This window comes from Haliotis cracherodii, unplaced genomic scaffold, assembly GCF_022045235.1.
Source record: "Haliotis cracherodii isolate W230 unplaced genomic scaffold, xgHalCrac1.p SCAF_8, whole genome shotgun sequence".
In the NCBI taxonomy this organism is placed as follows: Eukaryota; Metazoa; Mollusca; class Gastropoda; order Lepetellida; family Haliotidae; genus Haliotis; species Haliotis cracherodii.
Genome location: NW_027266341.1, coordinates 40,142,809 through 40,160,691, shown reverse-complemented (window position 1 = coordinate 40,160,691; position 17,883 = coordinate 40,142,809). Strand labels below are relative to the sequence as shown.

The 17,883-nt window shown below is 40.9% G+C and overlaps 1 protein-coding gene and 1 pseudogene across 1 annotated transcript; both read right to left on the bottom strand.

Moving 5' to 3' along the window:
- Nucleotides 1-336: 336 nt before the first annotated feature.
- LOC139450048 (uncharacterized) lies at nucleotides 337-1,350 on the bottom strand (annotated as a pseudogene).
- Nucleotides 1,351-10,053: 8,703 nt separating this feature from the next.
- LOC139450018 (mitochondrial import inner membrane translocase subunit Tim9-like) lies at nucleotides 10,054-17,798 on the bottom strand. Its single transcript, XM_071231638.1, has 3 exons — nucleotides 17,642-17,798; nucleotides 11,968-12,063; nucleotides 10,054-10,469 (listed from the first exon to the last, which is right to left on the bottom strand). The coding sequence occupies exons 1-3, from the start codon at nucleotides 17,672-17,674 to the stop codon at nucleotides 10,296-10,298; spliced, it is 303 nt and encodes a 100-aa protein (XP_071087739.1). The 5' UTR covers nucleotides 17,675-17,798; the 3' UTR covers nucleotides 10,054-10,295.
- Nucleotides 17,799-17,883: the final 85 nt, after the last annotated feature.

Genomic DNA, 17,883 nt, shown 5'->3' with positions numbered 1-17,883 from the left:
GGTGGTCATACCCGTTATTGACTTTGTGACTTTGTCGTTTGACCCCCTACTCCATTTTGATCTTCTGACGTCATCGTAACAGATGTTGTTCAGGTCCCGTTGACATTTTCTTATGGTCCGATCATTCAGCTGCTACAGCGTCTGCATCATTTGGTTCTTGCTGTGTTGTATTTCAATCCAGAATATATTTTCTCCGTGCACAGTTTCTTTATGTGGCTAGTATATATCGGATTGATTTTTTATTGTGTTTCGCCCACTCATAAAAATCATGGGCATCTTGAATTGTTGCTTTTCCTTGTTTTACTGCGTCGGGTGCCTGGCATTTACATGCACCTCCTAGTCCATCACAGGAACCTTTCCCGTGGCCACACTCAAAATAGTTCCAACGTGCCTCAAGCCCAAACACCTCCTTATGCTTCAGAATGACATCAAACATGTACCGATTTCGGTACTGTGATGACGGGATATCAGTGCAAAAGTGAACATGAGTTGCATAAGAGAAAGTGAGTGAGTGAGTGAGTGTGTGTCAGCTTAATGTGGGAGAAAAGCCCGAAGTGATGCAGGTCTTAGACGTTTACCACTGCGGTGAAACCCACGAGCACGGGTATGGTGCTGACAAACCTAGACACATAATTAGGGCGAACCGGGATTTGAACCCACAATCATAGGTTTCTTGCGTGCCAAAGGGACGCAAGAGGGCGCAAGGGACGTGCCCCCATAAGGGAAAGTGGTTTTCAGTTCAGGTAACATCAGTTTGAGGATTGTGAGTACCTCAGTCGAGTTGTGCTGATTGACCTCAGACACATAGATAAAGTTTTTGTGTTCCAGTTTGTCCGACTTGTAGTATACCACTACAGGGTGAAGCGTGACATTTGTTGGGTTCCAGTTTGTCCGACTTGTAGTTTACCACTACAGGGTGAAGCATGACATTTGTTGGGTTCCAGTTTGTCCGACTTGTAGTTTACCACTACAGGTGAAGCGTGACATTTGTTGGGTTCCAGTTTGTCCGACTTGTTGTTTACCACTACAGTGTGAAGCATGACATTTGTTGGGTTCCAGTATGCACTTTGGGATTTCATCCATCCTGGAACATGTATAGTTCTCAGCAAAGCCCATTTGTATGATGATATGGCCATCTGGGGTGTATCCTTCGACTCATGGTCACAGAACTCAGCATTTTCAAGTAGCATATAATTCTTGAAGTCAGTGACATTCTTTGTTGTCTTCACCACCTTCATTTTCTTTTTTCCCTCAACATCCACACGCTTCCACTCATCATATTCTACGTCATTCATGAATGGTTTCCAGCATCTGATCCATTGCGTCCACGGATACACTGTCATACGCCATATCCGGTGTTTTCGGAACTTGTAATCCAACACTTCTCATACATTTGAGTTTCACGGCCATATTCTGATGTCTGTTGGTATCTGGGCCGTAGCCTACAGAATGATGCAAATGACAGTTTCATATTCTGGTTTTCAATCTTGAACTTAGCATACACCTCAGACAGATAATCATTCATTATTCTTGTTTGATGTTTGACACCATTTAGGCTCTTGGAATCTGCTTTGCCTGGCATACATACGCTGATATCATCTCTCTCCATGAATGACACAACTAGTCTCTTAATCTGCTCTCTTACGAGAGTGAGACGGGCTCTTCCTCGAATCTCTATTACATTAGAGGTGGTCCGAGATAAACTTCTTCCTGACAAGCCTGTAGCCTTGTTCAAACCCGACACACATCTGTACTTCTTAAGTACTTTCCCTCCAACAATTCACATTCACTTTGCTTTGCTTTTTGTTAGCTGCGACACTCATGTCAAGGTTCGGGATGGACATTTCCTATAGGCGACACGTTGTTTTATGAAAGTAACAAACACAACATGATGTATTGTAGTTTATCAGGCGTGTGCGGCAATGAATCATGCTAACGTATCTGATGAAAAGTATCGTACCCAGCTGGTATAATTTTGTGATTTTGTGATTTTGTGATTCATGTTGTGATGATAAAATGTGTTAAGACTACACTTGAACAAATCATATCTGACACATTGTGTTATAATGTTTATTTAGTTGGTGTGTGACTTCTTCACACAAAAGTGACCAACGTATCTGTTGGTAAAATCGGGGACAATAGAATAATACTCAACAACAAAAGTTCCTGTGACACCAATTTTAAAGTTTGGTTTTCAATATTGTAGTACATGTATGGAATCAAGTCACAAAAACGCAACTGCTACAGAAAATCATGCATTCCACGCAAAAGTTTACTTATATGCAAGCCCCATGCGTTTCACTACCCAAGAATGGGTAATAAAAACATGTGCGTTAACGGGATTCCATATGCATTGTCTAGCATCGTGCTGACAACAACCACTCAGAAAAACAACAAAATTACGCAATTATTCGACATTACAAAATGCCCCGCCTGTCCGAAAATGAGCGTCTGCGAGTTATTGGTATGCTTGAAGCAGGATCGAGACAACGTGATGTTGCAAGAAAATTTAACGTCCACAGAAACACCATTTGGTGTTTATGGCAACGTTGGTAACAGACGAATGCAGTCAGAGACCATCCTCGGAGTGGCAGGCCACGCGTAACCAATAATCGACAAGACAACTGGATTCGAACAACACACCTACGAAATCGATTCCAGCCAGCAACAGTGACTGCAAGAAGCATCCCTGGCCTTCGACGAATATCTTCACAAACTGTACGTCGTCGCCTCAGATGTGCAGGGCTTGTCGCCAGAAGACCCGCCAGGCGTCCCATTTTGACAGGAAATCACCGCCAAGCACGTCTACAGTGGTCCAGACAGCGTCTACGCTGGACGGTCATGCAGGGGGGACAAGTTCTATTCACTGACGAGTCTCGTTTTCACCTCAGCCACATCGGTGGACGGATTTGAGTGTACCGACGTCAAGGTGAACGTTACGTCAATCATTGTGTCATGAAAGAAGACCGGTTCGGGGGCGGCAGCATTATGGTATGTGGTGGGAGAGGGCCCGTTTGATAGTGATAGAGGGAAATCTCAATGGACAGCACTACCGCGACGAGGTCATCGGCCCTGTTGTTCTACCGTTTTTTGCGTCGTCATGATCCCCTGATCTCTCACCAATCGAGCACATGTGGGATGAGATGGATCGGCGCCTTCGACGTCAACCACGTGTTCCACAGACACTCCAGGAACTTCGAAACATGCTCCAGCAGATGAGGACAGATATCCCACAGGACTTTGTGCGACGCCTGGTCCATTCCATGAGACGAAGATGTGTTGCTTGCCTCGCAACCAGAGGTGGACACACACGCTATTGATATGTAAATTGACATTTTGGCATGTTCGTGGTTTTTTTTATATGAAATCACGCATTTTCTGAGGTCAGTATGGCAAGTTAAACCATTTGAACACTTACAGGAGTCTTTTATCTGTTGCAAGCCGAAATTGTTTCAGATTTGGTAAAAAACACAAATTTGCATTAAATCTTATTCAATATCACAGGAACTTTTGTTGTTCAGTATATTTTATCAGAACCATTGCTTGAAAACTGCTGGTAATGATGATGTATGATCATTATGCATGAAAAGAAAAAGTAACGTGTTATATCATGTGCTTAATATTTAATTATTCAGTCGAAAAGTCACACACTGAGCACGGAGACAAGGCTGAGAACGAATTTATAAGCTACAATATAGACTGGTGAAGATACAAACTGAACGAAGTACATCAACGTGTGTATTCATTTATCCGTTCAGCTTGCATTATAAGATTTGTAACAGAAAATATATTTTCAGCTAGGATATTAACCAAGTTTAACGCACAATTGTGTAATTTACCATTTAGCTGAGAATGAATGTCCAGTGCCTTCATAAATAAGGTAAAGGTCACCCCCACCATCCATTATCTGCAGACTGAACATCAATTAAATCCATTGGTCAAATGTCCCCCATGACCTTAAATGAGTGTAGCTGGAATATTGCTGAGTGCAGCATTAAACAACAAACAAACAAACCTTCAGTATGTGAATTCTTTTGGGTCAACGCCGCTCTTAACAATATTCCAGTTATATCATGGCGTGTCAGCTTGATGTGGGAGGAAAGCCCTAAGTGATGCAGGTTTCAGACGATTACCACTTTGGTGACACCGACAAACACAGGTATGGTGCTGACAAACCTAGGAACATACCCTCTTCCAAAAAAGAAACGCACAGATAGTATGGTGTTCATTGAACCTGACTACACAAAAAATCTGGTATATAAATTGGATATATGTTAATTGGAAAATGTTGTTGGCCTGATATTCGACAAACGGTGAGTCGAAATGCAGCTATTGCCGATTTGCAATGTATTAAACAGCATTGTTTTCACACTTGTTCAAAAATGTCATGGAGGAAAACAGTAAAGCAAATGCACGTGCATGTTATGGTATTCATTACTCGTGGTAGTGGCTATAAAAAGGTAACCATACGCCAATAATTTGTCATTCAACTGTCAACATTTTTCAAATTCGAAAATGCCGAGACTCAGCGCTGCCGATCAGAACATCGCCATTGGGCTGTTCAAAGAGGGGTATCACAGTCTTCTGTTGCACGCCACTTCAACGTCCACCACAGCACCATTTGCCGTCTTTGAGACCGATACACACAGATCAATTCCACTGCAGACCATCCGAGAACCGGCCGACCAAGAGTTACCACCACTGCACAGGATAGCTACATTTGACTGTTCCACCTATGTCATCGCAATGCCACAGCTGCGGAAACTGCAGGACGCATCCCTGGTTTGAGGAGGATATCGGTCCAGACTTTCAGGAACCATCTTCGCCAGAATCTGACCTAGAAGACCAGTTATCGTCCCTATTTTGCAACAGATCCATCGACAGCGACACTTGCGTTGGTGCCATACCTTTCAGCCTTCAAGTTGGAATTTGAGAAACTGGTTAGAGTGTGGTTTAGCTTTGAATCACATTTTCTTCTTCACTAACGTGTTTATCGTCGTCAAAATGAGCGTTTTGCCCCACATTGTGTATGTGAATTCGACAATTTCGGGGGCGGTAGTGTCATGGTGTGGGGGTTATATCCTACACCACGAGATCTGACTTGGTTGTGGTTCAGGGCAATTTGACAGCAAATCGCTACATGAATCAAATTCTTCATTCTCACCTACTTTCAATCACTGACCGCCAGTTTGTGTCAAGGTAGACTACCTTCATAATGCCAACATCAACTTCCTGCCCTGGCCATCAAGATCTCCAGATCTCAATCCAATCAAACACCTCTTTGATGAACTCGATCGATGTGCACGTCGTCAGAACACACCGTAGACACTCCCACAACTGGCCAAAGCATTACAAGGAGAATGGCGTGACAGAATTCGTATACTTAGTGCCGAGGAGATGCAGAGACAGGATTGCTGCCCGGGGCGGTCACACGAGATACTGAGTTCAGCGCTATCATGTGGTCTTGTGTGTCATAACAATGAACAGTGTTCTATGCCTTTGTACAACAAGAACATGTGACTATTGTGCTGCCAAATTTCTATCTATGATATTAACTTAAATATATCGACTTTTAAAGGTGCAATAAATTTACTAAAAATCTACCTGTGCGTTTGTTTTTTTAAAGTGTATTTGGGGGCAACTGGGATTCGAACCAATTATTTCTACCAGCCAGGTCATGGTTATATATAAATTTTTGGTTCTACACCGAACCCAGCAATATTAATCGAGTCTGGACCAGACAATCCAGCGAGTGACATCATGAGCATGGGGCTGGGACAAGACAAAATTTACTACCTGGTTACATTCCCTATTACCCGACCCTACCGCTGTATATCTCAAGTATTGGTACAAAATGTCCAATTGGGAATGGTTTTACTAGAGCCCTATTTAGATACATGTATTAAATGATCTGGTAATGCGTACACTGAAGTTGACTGAAGCTTTATCTTTATTCAAACTTTCAATAGTCAGAAAGAAATGCAAAATCAATTACTTGTGTAACTACAGTTAGGGGTAGTCCTGTGAGTACCCATGTCCTACTCAGTACCTACTCAACAATCTCACCATGACATGCATCATCCAAGTCAGCCAGCCTGACCACCCGATCCCCTTGGTCGCCTCTTATGACAAGCATAGCCACCTTTTACAGCAAGCATGGGTTGCTGAAGACCTATTTTACCCCAGAACTTCACTGGTCCAGCTTATATAGTATATCATAGGCTTGATATAGAAAGGTATTCACTGGCATGTGTTGGAGAGTCAGCATTTTGAATGTATTTTAAAACATTAGCACTGTTACAGAATAGAGGATATAAGCCACATTCTAGTACTGTTACAGAACAGAGGATACAAGCCACATTCTAGTACTATTACAGAATAGAGGATACAAGCCACATTCTAGTACTGTTACAGAAGAGAGGATACAAGCCACATTCTAGTACTGTTACAGAATAGAGGATACAAGCCACATTCTAGCACTGTTACAGAAGAGAGGATACAAGCCACATTCTCGCACTGTTACAGAATAGAGGATACAAGCCACATTCTAGCACTGTTACAGAATAGAGGATACAAGCCACATTCTAGTACTGTTACAGAATAGAGGATACAAGCCACATTCTAGCACTGTTACAGAATAGAGGACACAAGCCACATTCTAGTACTGTTACAGAATAGAGGATACAAGCCACATTCTAGTACTGTTACAGAATAGAGGATACAAGCCACATTCTAGCACTGTTACAGAATAGAGGATACAAGCCACATTCTAGCACTGTTACAGAACAGAGGATACAAGCCACATTCTAGCACTGTTACAGAAGAGAGGATACAAGCCACATTCTAGTACTGTTACAGAATAGAGGATACAAGCCACATTCTAGTACTGTTACAGAATAGAGGATACAAGCCACTTTCTAGCACTGTTACAGAATAGAGTATACAAGCCACATCCTCGCACTGTTACAGAATAGAGGATACAAGCCACATTCTAGCACTGTTACAGAATAGAGTATACAAGCCACATTCTAGCACTGTTACAGAATAGAGGCTACATGCCACATTCTAGCACTGTTACAGAATAGAGTATACAAGCCACATTCTAGCACTGTTACAGAATAGAGGATACAAGCCACATTCTAGCACTGTTACAGAATAGAGTATACAAGCCACATTCTAGCACTGTTACAGAATAGAGGCTACATGCCACATTCTAGCACTGTTACAGAATAGAGGATACAAGCCACATTCTAGCACTGTTACAGAATAGAGGATACAAGCCACATTCTAGCACTGTTACAGAACAGAGGATACAAGCCACATTCTAGCACTGTTACAGAACAGAGGATACAAGCCACATTCTAGCACTGTTACAGAAGAGAGGATACAAGCCACATTCTAGTACTGTTACAGAATAGAGGATACAAGCCACATTCTAGTACTGTTACAGAATAGAGGATACAAGCCACATTCTAGTACTGTTACAGAATAGAGTATACAAGCCACATTCTCGCACTGTTACAGAATAGAGGATACAAGCCACATTCTCGCACTGTTACAGAATAGAGTATACAAGCCACATTCTAGCACTGTTACAGAATAGAGTATACAAGCCACATTCTAGCACTGTTACGGAATAGAGGATACAAGCCACATTCTAGCACTGTTACGGAATAGAGTATACAAGCCACATTCTAGCACTGTTACGGAATAGAGTATACAAGCCACATTCTAGCACTGTTACAGAACAGAGTATACAAGCCACATTCTAGTACTATTACAGAATAGAGTATACAAGCCACATTCTCGCACTGTTACAGAATAGAGTATACAAGCCACATTCTAGCACTGATACAGAATAGAGGATACAAGCCATATTCTAGCACTGTTACAGAATAGAGTATACAAGCCACATTCTAGCACTGTTACAGAATAGAGGATACAAGCCACATTCTAGCACTGTTACAGAATAGAGGATACAAGCCACATTCTAGCACTGTTACAGAATAGAGGATACAAGCCACATTCTAGCACTGTTACAGAATAGAGGATACAAGCCACATTCTAGCACTGTTACAGAATAGAGGATACAAGCCACATTCTAGCACTGTTACAGAATAGAGGATACAAGCCACATTCTAGCACTGTTACAGAATAGAGGATACAAGCCACATTCTCGCACTGTTACAGAATAGAGGATACAAGCCACACTCTAGCACTGTTACAGAATAGAGGATACAAGCCACATTCTCGCACTGTTACAGAATAGAAGATACAAGCCACATTCTAGCACTGTTACAGAATAGAGGCTACATGCCACATTCTAGCACTGTTACAGAATAGAGGATACAAGCCACATTCTCGCACTGTTACAGAATAGAGTATACAAGCCACATTCTAGTACTGTTACAGAATAGAGGATACAAGCCACATTCTAGTACTGTTACAGAATAGAGGATACAAGCCACATTCTAGTACTGTTACAGAATAGAGTATACAAGCCACATTCTCGCACTGTTACAGAATAGAGGATACAAGCCACATTCTAGCACTGTTACAGAATAGAGTATACAAGCCACATTCTAGCACTGTTACAGAATAGAGTATACAAGCCACATTCTAGCACTGTTACGGAATAGAGGATACAAGCCACATTCTAGCACTGTTACAGAATAGAGTATACAAGCCACATTCTAGCACTGTTACAGAACAGAGTATACAAGCCACATTTTAGTACTATTACAGAATAGAGCATACAAGCCACATTCTCGCACTGTTACAGAATAGAGTATACAAGCCACATTCTCGCACTGTTACAGAATAGAGTATACAAGCCACATTCTAGCACTGTTACAGAATAGAGGATACAAGCCATATTCTAGCACTGTTACAGAATAGAGTATACAAGCCACATTCTCGCACTGTTACAGAATAGAGTATACAAGCCACATTCATCTGAAACCATTACATATGGCATATTTGTTCCTGTACCAAGGTATTGAACTCTCCTGGGGAAAAAAATAGATCCTTGAAAATGAAAGATGTCCCTGTATGGAGGCCATCCTCCTGACACTCCACTGTTCTTAAACATGATGCCTATCCTTGAGCTTTCAAAGGATTTGATTTTTAAAATATAGCTGTTCATATACTCTGTAGCCATTCTTACAATTGAGGTCAATCACTTTATAGACAAATGTGTAAAGACTGCTAACTTGTAAGTGGAAGACTGAATAAAACTGAGATTGATTAGCTAGAATATAACAGAATTGATTGTACTCATTGATAAATTGGGCTCTAATGGATCACTGATATGTACGATATCATCGATACTAAGGTACAGACAATACCTGAATCGCCGTGAGACCATATGCTATAAATAGAACAGAACAGATAAAGTCAACTCCCGTAATGGCAGAAGTAGCATAGCGCAACTTCAAAGGATGTGGTAATGGAGGATGTGCATGCTACTAAACTATTAAACCATCCCTTCATCTGAAACTTTCTTCTTTTTTTAACAAGTTTTTGTTGTCTGTTGGGTTACAGTATGTGTCTGTTGGTTAATAGTAAGTGTCTGTTGGGTGAGGTGAAATGGGGTTTAACATCGCGTCCAAGATTATTGCACTTATATAGCGACGTGCATGCACGTATATGTGTGTGGCTGCTTGTACTAGTATAGTCCGGAATGATGCCGATTTATAGTAGTGTCTGTTGGGTTATTGTTTTTGTTTTTGAGATAATAATAAGTAAATGTATGAATCCCGAGGTTTTAGAGGTATATTTCAGTGATTTCATAGTGTTTCCTATTTGTTGGTGTAGCGTGATACCAGTGGCATCATCAGCCTGTATCGTGATACGCACTCAGCTCTATTGACAAACATCTAAGAAAAGCAAAACAGCAAATGCCTTTTGAAGATGTTCCTCATATCACTGTGCGTGGTGTGTGTATGTACAATCAGCCATCATGTGTGTCAAGTATCATTCTGACAGTGAGTGCATTACTGAATAGTTTCATCCCCCCGAATAAAACACAAGACAACTTTCAGGGTGGCTTGAACATTCTTTATGATAAATAACTTGTGCATTATATATTCAATCTGCCACTCCTGCAAGCCTTGCTACCATCCTGAACAGTCACATGATTATCCAGGTTCGTGCACCAACAGCCAGTGACTGCTGCATGCTGGGTCTTGTAACACTCCACAACACTTGTGTCCCCGATCTAGTAGTACTGTAGTATTGTAACCTCTACTCCATGGTTAATAGGTATTAGAGGTGAAGGCCAAGACTGTGGCCTTTTAGGAGTTGGGAGTGTCCCCCACCGAGCTGGGAGCGACTCCGCCCTGCTGGGCTGCTGCCTCCGTTTCTCGTGCTGCTGCCTGCTGTCTCAAGTTCTGGTGCTCCATGAACTTCATCATCAGCTTCTGGTTGTAGGTGACATAGCGGTCTGTACACACACCGACACAGTCAGTCTAAAACATAAACACTGGATTTATGTTCATCTTTGAGAAACAGTTGGAAGTTGGATACATAACTTGCTTCATTATGGCGTTAGAAATAGAATCTACACACACAAAATACCACAACTGTTATGAAGAAGTTGATCATCTGCACATCTTGTCATCAGTCGGACATATCTTGTGAATCAGCCAGTGCATTGTTTTTTCTCTGCTCATTATTCTCTGTACAGCTTGTCATTATGCACATAAGCACTAGGATATTCCTGTATCTATCTATGTACCATGATACGCCTATTACATCACATATGTTTCGCACTCCGCTGTGATACATATATCCCTGAATTATGCATACATTTTAGAAAAAAAATGAGAAATTATAATTTTATACGTGTAGCATTTTCTCCTATTTCTAGAGACCTATTCATTTCTTCTTTGCATACATTGGCTCCATTTTGTGAGCATATGCATTGGAAGAGTAGTATAGAAAGAATGAGGGAATTAGAAAAAGATACAGTTTGACATGGTTGTGTCGACTTTGATGTGTCAAACTAACGCTTGTCTCAAAGTAAAAGCTTGGTCCCTGCGTATTCCTTCTTTATTCATCAGTTTTGGTTTTGGCAAGCCTTGGATAACTTGAAGTTTTTACGTAAGTCCCTTCAACTTCGACACAACCGTGTTTGACTATACATTATGATGATTTAGTAAATACAAAACAAACTGTCAAAGTTTCCCTCCTATCTGGCTCCATGAATGACCCAAAATTATGCACAACAACTGTATTTATCTGCATGTCTTATTAATTACAACAGAAAACATAAAAACAAAATGCAGATTGTCAGATTGTTTCTGAATACTTGCATGAGACATTTATGTATGTATATATGATCCCTGAAATCCTACATACTGCTCTCAGTGAACACGCTGTTTTTACAACATTGTTGTACATATTTGGTCATTTCTCAGAGTTGAAGGTCAGGTGTATATTGACTGATTCACTCAGGCAATGCACATATTGACTAAAATTTTCAGTCAATATAAGTACTGCCTGCAAAGGAGACTGAATTGTAGACAGATTGACTAAAATGAATTACCGTATTCGATTTAATAAGCTCCCAGGGCGCTCTCAAAATTAGAAATAGGGGGCACTTATTAGAATAAAATTTTGGAAATAATTGAAAGATCGTAAATTTCGTGGTTTATACTGACAGCCTGTAATGATACAAAAGAAAAGTCTGTGCGTACACCACAGATATATTCTTATATTTTCCAGAACTGAATTGCCCATAATCAAGGATGCATATATAACACACATATTATATACACGTCTTGTGTACATTGATCAATCAGAAGGGGTGCTAATTGGGCACTTGCAAAAATGTGCATCAGAAAAATAACTCATTATCCAGGGTGGTGTGAGACTGCTACAACAGACATTACCAAATGTTTGGTAAACTTCATTCACTTCAACTGGTAATGGCTTGTTAACTCTTGTCCATAGCTTGACACCCACCTCTGCCTTGGACACACCAACATTGTTCAGGTTGTATACACATCTCTCAAAACACTGCTCTGTTAATTTGTTGTACAGCAACAAAAAATCTTTCAACTGAAACAAACAAGGATACATTCAAACATTGTATGCACAGTGTGATACGACATGGTCGACTTATGTGACAATTCAAGGCATTGAGTAAGTATTTTACAGTCATAAACTCATAATTCATGCCCTTCTTCATATGTTGCACAGCTATGAGATGAAATAAAAGCAAAAAGAATGAATACTTAATAACTAATAATACTATAAACTTAGTAAAATCTAAATATATTTTACATTTGTATACTTATCCTGCATTACTCCTTAATGCATGTACTGCTGTTTTCCGACAGAAAGACGAACAGTGTGAGTTGTTCCAACCATTAGAGGCAGCACCCTCGCACAGTCGGCACGTGAACCAGAAGTTATGACATCACTTCTAGACACATAACTGCTTGAAATGCAACATCTGAAACTTCGTGGGGAGGCAGCATAGCGAAGGGAGGGTACTTATACGTCGTAATGCAGGATAGGTATACAAGTGTAAAATATATTAAGATTTTACTTAATTTTTTAACTTATCCTGCATTACTCTGATCTTTATCAGACGTCACAGCTTGGAGGATGACCGCCCAGAGCCACTGGGAAATAGTATTCCAGCTGACCTTCAGCCGTGACAAGGGGGAGACCAGCAGGAAAAGGCGCTTCCTAGACTTGACCAGGGTTTAGACCATCGTAGAAAAACCTTCATTGCCCTAACTGGGCATAAAAAGAGCTAAACGTCCACACCCACAATGGGCAAGTAAGAGTTGAGATAACCAGGCGCCAGTGGCACCGCCGAAGTCATGCAAGTCAAGGGTGCCGGTGCTGCTGTGGTCAACAGAGATGGTAGAGGAGATGGAAAACCTGGTCCTGTAACACTGTTACAGGTGTCACCTGGGAAGATGTTGTCGATAAAGGTGTGTGCAAGGGAGGCGTAAAAGGTCGTCGGTCAGAGAGTCTCCGAGTTGTAAGCCATGTCAGGGTCTCAATGAGCATGTTGAGTGAGACGTTTTCTGGATACTTGCAGGTAAGAGTTGAAGGAACACAGCAACAAGGGACTGCCGTATCGGCACTGCACCGTGATGGTACAGGGAGTCGTACAATCAAGGCAGCGGGTGTTCCCACAGTTCCCGCAGCAGTAAGAGGAACAAGGCATTAAGTTTGGAATTTAAGCATAATGTAACTCAAAAACCTTTCATGTTATAAAAAGTTTATAAGAGCAAACAAAAAGGTAGTGAAAAAGCAAGGCTTTAAACTAGCCAACACAAAATAAATAAATTTAGTGTGATACTCAAGCCAAATAAAGAATTCAAAACGCAAACCACGAAAGTATGTGGCCACGGGGTTCAATCGCAAAAATGGCGGGAAACAACAATACGCCCCTAAATAACTGTGACTAGAGTCACAAACGAACGATAAACATTACCAATTACAAAAGGGAAGACCCCAAAGGTAACAAACCATAAACAGGTAACACTATAGCAGCTAATGATGAATGTAGAAACATGCAAAGTATAAAGAGCTTTAATTTCCACAAGGATACAAAGTACGTCCATCCGTGGAGGTGACAAAGCAGTTATGTGTTTTGATGTGATGTCATAACTTCCAGGTCACGTGCCGACTTTGAGAGGGTGCTGCCTCTACTGGTTGGAACAACTTTTCTTCAGCAGCTGGATCTCACACAGTTCGTCTTTCTCTCAGAAAACAGCAGCAGTGCAGGATGTGTCTGGAGGCATCCTAATAACTGCCATACAAGCATCAATATAATGATCACAGATTCGAGGGTGGGTCTGTAATATTCGGGTGGGATCACTATGTACCACAGAATACTGTGCTCACTTTTTAGGTTTCACCAAGGCAAGACTGAATTTAACCGGGTGCAGCTTAGAGCGCTTCTTGGCTCTGGGTATGGCTCTCACTTCACTGAGTTTGCTGTGCCTCTTCGATCCTCATGGTTAGTTGGCTTAGGGTAGGTTACCCCCAATTCTTTCCTTAGGCCTGAGTTCCTTTCCAATCAAGTACCCCATTGCAATTATTTGGGTAAGTACCCCCTTCTATCAAATATCCCTTTGCAATCCTTAGAAATGGGTACCCTTGCCAATCAAACACCCCTTTACGTTTCCTTGGGCAAAGTACCCCTTTAACAATCCTTGTGATGAGTTGTGAGTTGGATGAGGGGATGGGCTATCTCATCTATTTTGTAATTTGAGGAAAATTTGTAAATCTTTATAGTTTTGCACTGCACAGAGAAAAATGGCTACTCAGCATGTGCTTCATGGTAAAAGTTGACGAATCTTAGCACGTTACCTGATTTACACCATACTTGGGCTGACCATACTTGCCTAGACCTAATGAACCCCTTGGCTGCAGTACTCCGTAAAGCAGCCTCCAAGTGATGTCATTGTTAATGAAAACTATACTCACATGCAAAAGAAACGCTAGTCGAGTATGCAGTATACCATGTTATTTATTTTCAACAGTAAAGACAAGAAATACTAATAGGGCAAAATTGACAAAAAATGTGACTGAAGACAGTTTAATGGATTAAAAGGCAGATGACATAATTGTTTTTTTCAAATGTAAAGGGCTTACACAGTTTCGGGTCAATACCCAAAATGTCAGTCAATACCTGGTGTGACCACCATTAACATTGATCACTGCCACACATCTCCTGTACATTGAGTGGATCAGACAATTTGTGAAGGCCCTAGGGATCCTCTTGCACACATCCAGAGCAGCTGTGCGTAGTTCATCAGCAGTTGTAGGGACTGGGCGCACATTGTGCAGACGCCTTTGAACCTCATCCCACAAGTGTTTAATGGGGTTCAGATCAGGGCAGAGGGCTGGCCACGGTAGAACACGGATGTTGTGTTGTTGCAGAAAGGCCATGGTATCTCTGGCAACATGGGGACAAGCGTTGTCCTGCTGGAAAATGTGTTGTTGATGTTGTGCAAAAAATGGAATAACGTGGGGTCTGATCACTTGGTCTCGATATACCGCTGAGCAGTGACGCCGTGTCCCCTACCTTGACCAACATTCAGAAAGTACATGGGTCCAAGTCTCACATTAGGTCCAATCCCTGCCCATATCATGACGCTAGGTCTACCCCATGGATCCCTTTCCACAACGTTTCTGTCAGCGAAACGATCACTTCAACGCCATCAAATTCTGACTCTTCCGTCGGCATGGGAGACACAAAAGCGACTTTCATCAGAGAAGATGACACACCTCCACTCACGATGACGCCAATTGCGATGACCCTGTGCCCACTGAAGTCGTGCTTGTCAATGCCATGGTTGGAGAACAGGGCGACGTGCTGGTCGGCGACATCTGAGGTTGTTGGAACGGAGTGTCCTGGCTAATGTGTCGATTATGTGTTCCTATGGTCTGTCGAGCACTTTCACTTTCAGTTGACGGGTAATCTGCCGATCTTGTCGAGGTGTGGTGACCCTACACCGAGGAAGGTCATCTGTGGTCTGTGTAGCATTGTATCGATGCAGGAGACGGTAAATTGTGGTTATGTTAACGTTGAAATGAAGGGCAACATCTTGGACAGACTCTCCAGCTTCCAAACGTCCGATAGCCTGGTTTCTCTGAATTTGAGTTTATGTTAGGCGTGGCATTGTTGACAAAGGAGTGGTAGGTCCAAAAATCGGCCACAGTTTTATACCCACTACAGTTCGTGACAGTTCATGCATTTTCGATTTCGCGAGAAATGGGTGCATGATACCCACATATTCATTGAAATAGTGCGTTTTGGCGATTCGTTTTTTTATGTTGCATTTTTACTCAGGGCTTCCAAAATGCAACCAAAAATATTGATAACACCATCAGGCTTCACTACATGCTAAAACTCATATCAATTTATAAAACCACTTGCGTATCTTTTGAGTGTGAGTATAGTTTCATTTAGTGATTCAATCCCAAATAAAAACATTTAACAATTATAATTAATTAGGTATTGATACTATACATTAATAACTCAACTATGTTGATGAATTTGCATCTCTGTTTTATGTTCCAAGTTATTCCGAACCTTCTTGTCACTTAACAAGAATTAGAGGACCAGTACGCCAACGGTTCTAGGTGCTTTCAAATCATGCATGAAATAATGTCTGAGTGTGACGTCACACTGTTTGTTCACGGACGATTCATTTCTCAAAAGAATATTAGGGGTGAAATGATACATTGTAGCATCGTGAGTTTTCATGCACGATACATTTTTCCTGTATAATTACACTTGGTGAAATATATTACATACTTCTAGTTTAACAACCTCAAACATTTTTTTCAGTCAAATAGCGCAAAATATTCATGTTTTAGGATTTTTTCTCAATGGAAGTTAAATGTTTCATGACATGATTTCCTAAGTGTGTAGACTCTTCAATAACAGAAGAAAGCCATGTGCAATATCTTGAACATAATCGGCTTCACATGACCGAGGCATTTCTATTGTAATATAGACTTTGATAAACACTGGCTTCTAATCCTATCAAGCTGGCAATTAGTATTTTGTATATAATCTAGGTATGAAATGATACATAGGTCATGATACGATATGTACTGTGACAAGCATTTTTACACCATGAAACTTCTTGACTATAATTAATTCTGAGCAGCTTGAAAAAGAAAAGCTAGCTGTAGACACATGTTTGTAGAGACTCTTTTTTACAATAAACATTACAATAAACTATTTACATCTGCACATGTTTACATTGGTTGTATGGCTCCACATGCTGTCATCGAAGCCCTACAGTGAAATAGCAATACAGTCACTGAAATGTGTAAAGCTATATTATCATGTTCACTGTAGCAGTTGTAGTAGCATATCAATATTATTATGAAAATAATATGTAAAAAGCAAAGAAAGGCTTCCATTAGGCCTGCCTGTTCATATTTCACAACAAGCGCATTTGTTTACAAACAAGAAAAAGGTCAGGCCACGTGATATGCCATTCCCATGCTGTGGTCACTGGAGCAGAAACTTCTATCGCAGAACAAGGGATTGGGGAGTTATCAGCTACTGCTTGCAAAAATATTCTTCAGAACAGTCGACTTATTGGCCCTATGTCAAGCAATAAAACGCTTAATGTTGTTAATCTCTCACACTTGTTCGATCTTATGTATCCTTGGTAATACTGTGCTTCCTGTTTATCAAGATTGTGCATCGACACCAATTATTGATCAGTGAAATTGTTCCTGATATAACATTATATAAGATTGTCTGATATAACAATAATAGTTCTGGGCAAAACTATACTGTATTACACTACACAATGTTTATTTCACATGGCTCTTGTCAGACTTATGTTTCTCCGAGCAACCATTTTGTATGGTGAACACATCTTAGGTTTTATCTTTTATTTCGGTACTACGCTGAGTTACCCACAATTAACACTGGTTAACTCAGGTTAAATTTTGTCAACCCTGGTTTCCAGAAATGTGCTAACTTCGGTTGACCTTGGTAAGTGCTGTACTCAAACACAGAATGTGATGTTCGGTACTGGTACGTTACGGTAAATGTAAATATCGCCAGTATCGCCACTATCGGTGGTCAAGTGGCTTTCCCATGCCTAAGATAATAACACATACTATTCACATTACTAACGTTTCTTTGTTGCCCTTCGTCTGCTAAATTCATTCTGTTCAATATGGCCACTGTATCAAGAAAATGATTTTTTACTTATTGGGACAGTCCCGATGTCAGTGAAACGCAGGCCTTCTTAGCTTGTAAGTCACACATGTGCTTTCTGCTTTGCCCTGAGTTGACAACAAACATAAGATACAACCTTCGTAACAACATAGTAAAGTTGATAATTATTGATATATATATATCCTACGTTTTTTATC

Coding starts and splice junctions, on each gene's coding strand:
- LOC139450018 (XM_071231638.1), bottom strand. CDS start 17,674: ATGAATTTAGCAGACGAAGGGCAACAAAGAAAC. Junction 12,064..17,641: donor ACGAAGGGCAACAAAGAAAC/GTTAGTAATGTG, acceptor TGTTTGTTTCAG/TTGAAAGATTTTTTGTTGCT. Junction 10,470..11,967: donor TTGGTGTGTCCAAGGCAGAG/GTGGGTGTCAAG, acceptor TTTATGTTTTAG/ACTGACTGTGTCGGTGTGTG.